General features: G+C 40.9%; 1 protein-coding gene across 1 annotated transcript; it reads left to right on the forward strand.

Moving 5' to 3' along the window:
• Positions 1 to 982: 982 nt before the first annotated feature.
• On the forward strand, positions 983 to 10213 carry LOC147705791 (uncharacterized). The gene is made up of 2 exons (XM_086929560.1): positions 983 to 3618; positions 10150 to 10213. The coding sequence occupies exons 1-2, from the start codon at positions 983 to 985 to the stop codon at positions 10211 to 10213; spliced, it is 2700 nt and encodes an 899-aa protein (XP_086785686.1).
• The last annotated feature ends 584 nt before the right edge of the window (positions 10214 to 10797 follow it).

Here is a 10797-nt window from a genome sequence, read left to right on the forward strand (position 1 = left end):
CGGACTGCAACAGTCCAAACAGCTGTTAATGTTCCACAGCTGACCCCACATCATAGGAACACAAATAAAATTACACCACAGAACATACAATCATGTCTTGGTAAAACACCCATAAAACGGGAACAAATTCCTTTCTGGTTAGCGCAGAAAATTACTCAAATAGAGGAAGTATTTCCGAATACTACTCCTATTGTGAAACACAGAATCTTGACCATCTGCCTTCCAATGGGGGTCGCACCACACGTGGAGGACTGTGACACTTGGGGTACAGTCTTTGCTTCCATTTACACAAAAACACATGGTGTTCCATCCATGGCGGTAATACCAGATGTGCTAAAACAGATTCAGAATGAATACGGTCCAGAACCCGCTTTAACTCTTGGTATGAAATTACTGAAAGACTTCAAGCAGGTCTCGGCTATATTACTAGCCAATATAAAAGGAGAAGCAGCATCTGTGGCGATCCGCCAGAAATTGAAAGAAACAGATATAACAGATCAACCAATTGAGCTTGCCAGAATCATAGAGAAATGCTATGAAGAATTAGGTAGAGATAGCTTAGGTGGGAAACCAGTAAAACCCCAACTACTCGAAAATCCTGAAAAATTATTTATTAAAAATAAGTTAAACACTCCTAAAAAGAACTGGGATGGAAATAAACAATCCACTCCCAAGGAAAAAGTTTTCCAGTCCAGAGGAAGGTCTCCTCGACGGAGGGAAAGAACTCCGACTCGAGAACACCAGTCTCCCCAGAGGGAGCCCTCTGAGAAAAGATATAACCTTAGTTATAGGGATAACTTGAAGAAGCCTGATAGATATCAAAGTATTGATACACGTCCCTCTCGATCTTTTTCGCAGAAATCGGAAAGAAGAGGATGGTCAGACCCAGGAGAGCACACCAAGTCCAAAGACAAGGAACCTGCTCAAAGTAAAAAATCACAATTTCCAAGAAAGAAGGTAGCCAGTATTAGAGTAATCGAACATGCCGAGAATACTGAGGACACAGTTGAAAAATGGGGAGTGGGCACAGACAATGCTAGACAGTGCAGCAGAAATCAGCATAGCTCGCAAGATCCTGATGAGTCATCTGGAGACAGTGGACACGAATGAATACATTCAGGTGGAAACTGCAGATACCAGGGTTAGCAAACCTCATAAGATAAACGAAATAACACTGCGTATAGAGGGAGATAAGACTAGAAAAATTAGGGGTCTATTTTGGGATAACCTCTCAAAAGGCTATGACATCCTGTTAGCTGAAAAAGATTGGCCCCCAGAGTTTGTCAGGGAGTGCCCTCATGGCGAAGAAATGATTATGCCTGCCTTCTCGAATCACATTCCGATTCATACTAAATATATATATGCAAGGAAATGGGCAGTAGCCCAGGCACCAGCATTATATAAAAATCATGTAGGATGGGATGAGGACTCTCCTCCTCACAAAATCCAGTTAAAAAGTCAACCGACTGCACAAAGGCAGTATCCAATTAAGCAAGAAGCTAAAAAACAGGTCAGGGAGATTTTAGATCAACTTGAATACCAGGGGGTGATTGAAAAATGCACCTCTCAAATGAACAATCCTTTGTTTCCTGTCTCCAAACCAGACAATTCATATCGTCTAGTTTTGGACTACAGACACCTTAACTCATGTTGCAAAACATTTGCAGTACAAAATTCGCATAGTGCTGCACTAATGAATAACATAGTTCGGAAAAAATACAAAACGACATTAGACATATCTAATGGTTTCTTTTGTCAAAACATTGCACCAGGAAGCAGATACTTGACCGCTTTCTCAGTAATGGGGTCACAGAAAAATTTCTGTAGGCTCCCACAGGGATTCAAGAACAGCCCAGGACTATTCTCAGCCAGAGTAACAGAGTTACTACAAATATATGATGATGAAGCATTATCTTATGTCGATGACATCTATCTAACAGACGATGATTTGGATACTCACTTGAACAGGGTGAACACCATTATACTTGGGTTCGCAGCAGAGGGTTACAAATTCAACTTTAAAAAGTCTCAAATTGCCCATCTGAAAGTATTATTTTTAGGATACGAATTATCAAGTGAAGGCAAGAGCCTAGCAGACAACTTCTTAGAGAAGTGCGCTGTACTCCAGGCACCTAAAACGCTGAAGAATTTACAATCGATTCTAGGTTTCCTGAATTTCCGAAGAACTTACATTCTAAATTATGCGGAGAGGGTTAAACTTCTCTACAAACTAATTAAACCTGACTTCAAACCAATCAACTGGACTCAAAAACACACAGGAATTTTGAGATCACTGCAAACAGACATGTTAGCAAAAACAAAATTAGAAACACGTGACAATACACGCAACCTTGTAATCCGAGTCATCCCAGGGAGATCCGGATTCACGTACCTGACCTCTAATGAGGGAGAAACGGTACCAATAGCTTACAAATCTCACTTGTACACACAAGCAGAAAAAACATTCAGTCCTACAGAGAATTCTGTAAATGCAGTTCGAACGGCAGTGGCAAAAGAAAGAGCTTTTGCCCAAGGTAGAAGTATAACGGTCATTACAGCAGAATCAGCCTTCGAGGCACTATTCAGCCCAGTAAACCTACCTACAGTGTCACTGGATCCGAAATGGATACAGTGGGGAAACACCCTTGAAACTGAAAAAGTGAAATACTACTATGGTCCGAACATGAAAAAACTGAATGATTTACCATATGAAAAAGAATATCCTCTGCCAATCGAAATTCTACCTCTACAACAGTACTCCTGTATAATCTATACAGACAGATTTGTCCAGCACTACAATGTAGAAAAAAAATCCTATGATGCAGCCTGCGCGATTGTTAAAGGTCGCTGGCTGTGCGGTAAATTCAGACCGAAAATAACAAAAACTGAATCAGTAAGAAACTGTTCGGCTGAGAGAGCTGAAATCAGATCTTTAAAGATGGCGCTTGAAAATGCGGAACGTGAATTCCCGACACTAATCGTGTGCGATTCGCATTTTTGCGTCAACTCTTACAATAATGAGTTGCAGAGCTGGGTTCAAAATGATTACAAAGATGACACAGGTGCCACAATCAAGCATAAAATGCTTTGGAAGCAAGTAGTTCTTTTACAGAAAGAACTACAAAAGACTCACGTGATACACACTCTGAGTCATCAACGTGATGGCGTTCACGTTGCAGGGAATTCATTGGCTATTACAGCCACAGCGGAAGCAACTAAACCGGCTTCCGTAGCCACAAAAAAGCGTTCAGAAAAATACATAGACGGGGAAACCATGCTGGCAGTAAAAACGTCCTTAAAAAACAACTGTGCAGCACTACCCGTAAACTATCCACTCAATTATGCATACGTAATCGATGCAAACTCCGTTCCTTTTGCTCGAATCCCTGGAGTGGGGGATAGAGTGATTCCAAACATGAACCGGAGAAAGTTATTAATAGCAGACGCACACATGGGTGAAGGTGCAAGGCACAAACAAATGAAGGAATCTCTGACTGAATTACAATCAGAGTACTGGTGGCCAGGAATGAGCCTGCACCACTATAAATATGTGAAGAACTGTCCAGACTGCAAAAGAGATTGCAGTAATGAATTGGTCCAGTCTGTTGCCCAGTTACCGTTTGTGGTTATAAAAGATCTGCGAGTCTTTATCGGCACATACGCAATTGCCATGTTCCATTCTGACCAGGGTCCTGCTTTTAGCTCTCGAGCTTATAAGGAGGCCATGGCCAGCATGGGCATTGGATTGCGGTATTCTTGTCCGTCACACCCCGAAGGGAACAGTGTGGTAGAAAGAAAAAACCGGGACATAAAGCAATCTATAACTGCGAAGGTATTAGGTTCGGGTGATGGGTGGGTCAAACATTTAATAAGTGTCTAGCTTAGTCTAAACAATTTGCCAAGAAATTCTCTAAAAGTTTTCAGCCCATACGAACTATTGTTCGGAACTAGAATGCACGTTCAGGACTTAGATAGTCAGGTATCAGAGGTAAAAGATAAGAATAAAGACTTTGACATCAAAGATCATTTGGCTGTTTTACAGGACTTGAATGAAACAAGAAAATCCTTAAGCAACATAAAGTTAAAGCAACAGCCAACTACCACTGAAGAGGCACATCAGCCCCAGCAAGGCCTGTCTGGATTCCAAAGATTGGGGATCTAGTCAGAGAGAAAATAGCGGTGAAGAAGGAATTTGGGCCTTCTTACAGAAAAGCAGTACCTGTCTTAGCAATCAACGCAACAAGATCAGTAGTACTACCGCCCCTTGCTGGTAAAAAGGAGAACAGAGTTGTATCAATCGACCTGGTAAAACCACAATCATGTGGCCTATAATCAACAGTAGGCCAAGTGGACTCCCGAGAAACAACAGAATACCCAAATTTGCAACAATTCAAGAGGTTCAAACTGAAAGACTAATCACATTTGATAAACCTGCAGTGCACAGAGAAGGACTATGCAATAATGCCATGGAACTTGTGCCCCTTGAAACACAGATTGAAACAGTTCGTCAAGAAACACCAGTCTACAATGACGTGGCATCAGAATGTGCTACCGAAAGACAAATTGAGAAAACAATTCCAACAATTGACAGAACTGCCTCTGGCTACTTCATTAATTTCGACAACTTTTCTGAAGATCAAAGCAACCCTGAAGTAACGCCAGAAACAAAGACTATTAAAGAAAAAGTAACAGAACTCTTTCATCAACTAAAGGAAATTTATCTTGTTTCTCCATGGTTAGAGTTCTGGTTTGGGCTAGGCGTATTCTTCCTCCTGCTTTGGCTCATCATGGTACTTTGTTTGGGAAAATTCATTGAGGGAAAATACAGTTCAATGGACACAGCAAGTCAGAACATCAACTTAGTCCTGAAACCACACAGATCATCTCATGTCGAGAAAAGAGAACTGTCATCAGTGAATGTCACAGCCATTCCAATACCCGGCGGGGTAGTATGGGACAAAACTGACTATGAAGTATATGGCCCGGTTAAAATCTTGAAATATCCTCACCAGTTCAAGGTTTCCTTAAGTGACTTTGTGAAACCTAGTACATTTTCTGATGATTGGGATTTTGAAAGTATAAATAATATGATGTCAGATTTAGTAATGTCAGCTAGATTCACAGAACATGATTATTTACAAGGTTCGTCTAATTATGAAGAGATGTACTGCTTCACACATTATGGAAATTCCAATACTTCTCAGGGTTTAACACCAGTGATGCAAAAACGTTTTATTATAAACTGTTAGATAAAACAGGGTTGAAAACAATGTTGACAAATACTAAATTGATATATTCAGAAGCATTTTATGAAGAAATGATGACATTTGGTTTTGATTTTTGGAAAAATAACATTGAAACAAAAACCATCTGGGGTACTAAAGATTGGCAGGTACAAGGCCTAGAAGCATTATTTCGAGCCTGCATGATCCCAGAACAAATGATGTTTTTAAACGACACAATTCACCAAACATCCTGTCTTGGCCTAGCTAAGATCAAAGACCTTAACAAACCGTCTATTCCAAAGCCAATACCTGATAATGCAACAACAGAGATTGAAATAGACGTATCACAAATTTTACATCTAAACAGAACACCTCCTGATTGGAAAAAGTGGTTAATCTGGCCTACTGACACGAATAACTGTCAAGATAGATTCCTGAATAAAACACAGTGGATAAAAATGACCAGACCAGACCCTAGATACTCCCAGAGACAACATCCAGGGATAGTAACAACATACAGTGTAGGGAAACTCTGCCTTGAATGGCTAGCATCATCCACACTGGCAGAAATTAAGCAATACTTGTTTTTACTTAAAGATGGTGCTGACTTGCGGGATATCATTATGGGACCACGCAAACAGCATCAAAAACGTTTCATAGCGACCAGTATATATGCGGCTTACAACGAGGCATGGAAAATTATGCAAATTGAAACAGCAGAGAAAATACGAGAAATTGATCGTATTAATTTGGAAAAATCACTTTCTGTAGTGGACAATGGGTTAATGACTCTGTCCTCCAGAATATATTCACTGGACAGCATTGTATCATCTGCCATAGATATAATAGACAAAGACTTGCTAATGTTACAGCATGGCCAGTCGCAATTACGTTCTATTGTACAGTTAGGCTGGACGCTGCAAAATCTTCGTTCAGGCTATGTGCCTTGGCGTTTAATCAACACAACGTCGTTGTTTTCCATCTTTAACCTTACTGATAAACAAAGCAGCTTGGCACAGAAAGGAGCAGACTATACAATCCTGAGCATCGAAAAACTTGAGAGATTACCATTGACAATGTCAGAAAGTCCTGTAATTGAATGGATAATACACGGGATTATCACAATTCCGATAACAACTTTCCGATTTAAAAATTGCCTTGAATACATACCGACTGGCCAGTATGAACGTTTGGGTAAAGGATACATTAAATCAGCATGGAAACTACCATATACACACACATGCAACAGTGACAGCAACAAAAATGTATTTCTTAGTGGTGAAAATTGCAAACATTCACTAAGCGGTATACTTTTGTGCCAGGGTATTAATTTACACGGAGCCTGTGAAGGAACTTCAAACAACCTTTCATGCCACCAACAGGTCACACCTGCAACGCAGATAGAGCCTTTCTTTAAACCGCTCTCGTTACGGGAGTTACATTCTAATAACGGATCACAGCTGTTGTGGCCTTTTGCCAGGAAAAGCCTATCTCGTAAGCGTAACATCCATGGTCAAATGCTGTATGCAAGCATTGTTTCCAAACGGCCCTGGAGACTCAGAGACTCCCATATGGCCCGTTTGAATGTCTCTTCTATACGAATTGATACTTTAAGCAGAATAAAGTCTGTGCTTTTGCAGACAACAGTGCCCATCACGTCATCAAAAGAGACGTATGATCTCCAAGTTGCAAGGACGGCTTCGGAGATACATGACCTTTTATCAATAAATTGCCCCATGCATTTCACAGAAATGCTTAGCCAAATTCTAAACATGTGAAATGCCGTAGGTATCCCAGGCTTATTTAAGACCATTTTTTCGGGACTGTTAACACCATTCAAAGCAATCTTGGGCTTAATTCCAAATTTTGTCCATTCAGTCTTTGGCGGCATCCCCCTAATTTTGGGACTTGTAGCAGGTATTTTATTTTTGACCCTCCTGCTCCGATATGGCAAGCCAAATCGCAGACATGACTCCGGCAGGGATGGAAGAAACGATCCTAGCATTACGCTACCGGGACCGAATAACTAGAGTCCTTGGATTGGCCAGGCTGAGAGATCTGAACATTGCCTGGTTTCTTTCATTCAGACCTATATGGCAGACCTGCATCTTACCTGTGCTTCGATGTATGCTATGCGGAGAAGAATGCGTGTTAGACACCTGTCTTGCACTTCCATCAGCTGTACCAATGGATATCGATACTTTGCTAAGTCCTGTATCGGCTCACGCATTGTGTTGTCCCCAGTGGCTACCAATCCTGATGACGGCATTCGTTGAGACTCCTGTGCTACGACTAGGTGGTGACAGTGGAGCGAGAAACAAAAGCAACATCACCCAGGTACGACCTTCTGTGAGCATTGCTGATCCAGACACCGATGATTGCAATCATTCTCACACCTGCCAAGTAACTGCATTATCGAACTTGGTCGACCTGTCACCTGATTTTGTAGACCAATTTTTTGAGAGCTTGTCTGATATGATGTTCTCCCATGAACAGAAACAATGATTTTTGAAAAACATTCCGACACACAGCGTTCCCATGAACTCTGAATTCGGCCTTCAGTTTTGATCAACAAAAACTACTGAAAAGCGTTGGAACTCTATTCCCCCGTTCACCAAGAGTTTTTTTGAATTGAACTATTTTTCAAAATATTTACCCTTTTTCTGGCACAAATTCTTTGCTTAAAGTAGAACTATTCATAAAGAACAGAACTTCTATTATTAGGTAAATCTAGAGACAGAATAACTTTACATCAGCCTCTAGCACATTTTACAACAAATGCATTTATATGTGATGAAATTAGCTTGACCTTTTTTTTCTGTATAAAGAGATATTTCATGTGTAATTTTTCGAAAAATCGTTCAACTGATTACATATGCTATAATTTTTGAATGATTCCTATGCTTAAAGACGTGCAGTACCTATATTTCCATGTATTTCAAATACAGCACTTCAAATGCAAATATGTATTTTGGGGTGGGTAATGTTACACACGCATCTTATTGCTTTAGTTTTTAGTAATTTGATGGACATAAAATCGTGGAGTGGGTGTCGCATTCTAATCTAGGACCCGGATCAATACTGTGACCTTATGCCCCTATTCGGCTATAATCCATTCATACCCCTATAATGGCATAAACGATCAGAGCCATATTTCAGCCCTATTCAAACATATTTCTGAAACTCGCCTCTGCAGCTCATTACAGTAGGTGACACAGCAGAAGCCACTATCTTAGATTTCTAGATTACACTCCGAGTTCTTCAACAAGATAAAACTCAGCAACCTGGGAAAGCCCCGCTTGCTATGTTTTGATTAGTAATAGAACTCTAATGAGCACTGAAAGGATGATCACTTCCTAGAGACATCTTTTTTGACGTCTTATGTCCAAAAACTTACGTCAAACAAGGCACCTTTCAGGTATAAATATTCCCAGCGTTGCCTTAAGCAAGCCCGAACGATGCTGTGGTGAGCAGAACAGCTGTCCCTTGCAGAGCCCAGCAGATGCAAGCAGCCCACGGACGCTGCCCCTCCTCCTCTTTGACGCGCTGAGAGAGACGCTGTCTTTTCTCCTGCCGAGAAAATCCAGCTCCGGCGTTTCCAGCCTACTCTTGCGAGTGACTGGGATATCGAGTCCTGAGAGGAGATACAAGACCTCCAACATTCTATTCCAGAGGTATGGTGTTGACTAAACCCTTAGAGAGAATTCTTGAAGCAAACCTTGGCAAAACCAACTTAACTTAAAACTACTTACTCCCTTCCACGTGCTAGGCTTAGGTCAGGTACACTGGGGTAGGCGTAGTTAGAAACACCAGTTGAGTACGTTAGCCTAATGTATATATGAATGTATATATTTTATTCATTTTAACCATTATATGGCTAAGAAACCATATCAATGCTTTTACAGTATTATTTTGCAATACTCATTTTACTGTACCCACTTTATATATTAACTAGTATTGCAATTGTGGCAATTCATTTCTCTTACATGAGAAGAAAGACTGTTCAATAAATAATACCTTTTTATTGAAAACGCCCGTCTCTCTATTCTCTGCATCTTGGTGAAAGTAATCTGCACAACTGACTGAGTAAAATAACTGTCTATTGTTTCACACAACTCTAGAGATTGACTCTTATTCTAAGGAGCAAAGTTGTCATGTTTATGCGGTTGTTGGAAAACTGAATCCCTTCTTGGCTGTGCCAGGGAAGCTGATCACTTCCTATTCAGTCAAGAAAGTTTCCAGTGACCTCTGAGCTAGTTGGTAACAAACCCAATTAAGTTTAGCATAGTCAGTAGAGACGGGGAAGACCGCACTTCTACGCCTATACTGCTGTTTATGTTATTCCAATGCGCAGGGCCTATAGGGAAAATAGGAACTACACTACAATAGTCCCCTCCTATTACCAGTCATACTCCGACCATTCAGACAGAACCCTGCTAATTGTGGCAAGGAACGTCATCTGGTCAGTGTTTGGCGCGTATACACTGCCGAGCACTATGGGGGAACCATCCAATATCCCACGCATAATACATATCTACCCTCCTTGTCTACCCTTTGCTCTAACATCCTGAAGGGAACGGAGTTTTTGTGCCATACAGCTGCTCCACTCAAAAACGCGGAGTAAGTAGTAGCAAACAATTGCCCCTTCCATTTCTTATGTAGTTTGGCGCTCTCTGCACCCTTAAGGTGGGTCTCTTGAAGGTATGCTATATTCACCTGTCGCCGATTCAGCTGTGCTAAAATTCTATGTCGCTTGTGTACTGATCCCATACCCCTCACATTCCAGGTGCATATCTTGTATGTGCTAGGAGTCCCCATGGCAGTGCGTGTCCATTACATATGTCAAACCCAGTACAGTCAGTGCGCGGTATATGTAAATTGGTGTCATAAGTGCCTGAACTTTACTAAACTCTCTAACCTTAAGGTCTCCATCTGTAAAAAGCTGGGGACCAAACATCATCGCCCAACGTGGGCAAAAAATAAACTGAAGAGTGCCTGCACCCTGGGGGGGTGGTCGGTCACACACACTCACTAGGTATCTGCTAGTAGTTACAGCAATCTACCCTGTACTCAATATGTACCCTGTTCCCTGTTTGCCCACCTCTGCCTTCACATATAGTCATCATACATTACCACTTGGTGTCTTCAACCTTTACGGTCAGAATTCCTTCGCCACTTGTGCTGAATAAAATTTGTTTGATAAAGGGGCTGAAATAAGATACATATTAAAATACATAGTAAGTATATCCATAAGGAAAAACACTCAGTAATATATTATAATCATCTATAATAAATCTAAGTAGAACTCATTCATCTTTCTGACTGAAGAGCAAGATGTAAGTAAACACAAGGAGTAAGCATTACCTGAACTTAGAGAGTCAGGTAAGTTGATAAAACGATATTAACTAAGACCGTGACTATGAGGACAATAAATAGCGACTCAACTCATTCGCCATTTGAAGCAGATTTTAAGGGATATCTGGACTTATCTCTACATTGATCTTGTGTGAAAGTAACTACAGACTGCAAGGAGGACCTTTGATCCTCGTGTGTACGAAAAGATTGCTCTGTG

The sequence above is a fragment of the Lissotriton vulgaris genome, chromosome 7 (genome assembly GCF_964263255.1).
Source record: "Lissotriton vulgaris chromosome 7, aLisVul1.2, whole genome shotgun sequence".
Classification (NCBI taxonomy): domain Eukaryota; kingdom Metazoa; phylum Chordata; class Amphibia; order Caudata; family Salamandridae; genus Lissotriton; species Lissotriton vulgaris.

Coding starts and splice junctions, on each gene's coding strand:
- LOC147705791 (XM_086929560.1), top strand. CDS start 983: ATGCCGAGAATACTGAGGACACAGTTGAAAAATGGGGAGTGGGCACAG. Junction 3,619..10,149: donor CAGTCTGTTGCCCAGTTACC/GTTTGTGGTTAT, acceptor TCTAACCTTAAG/GTCTCCATCTGTAAAAAGCT.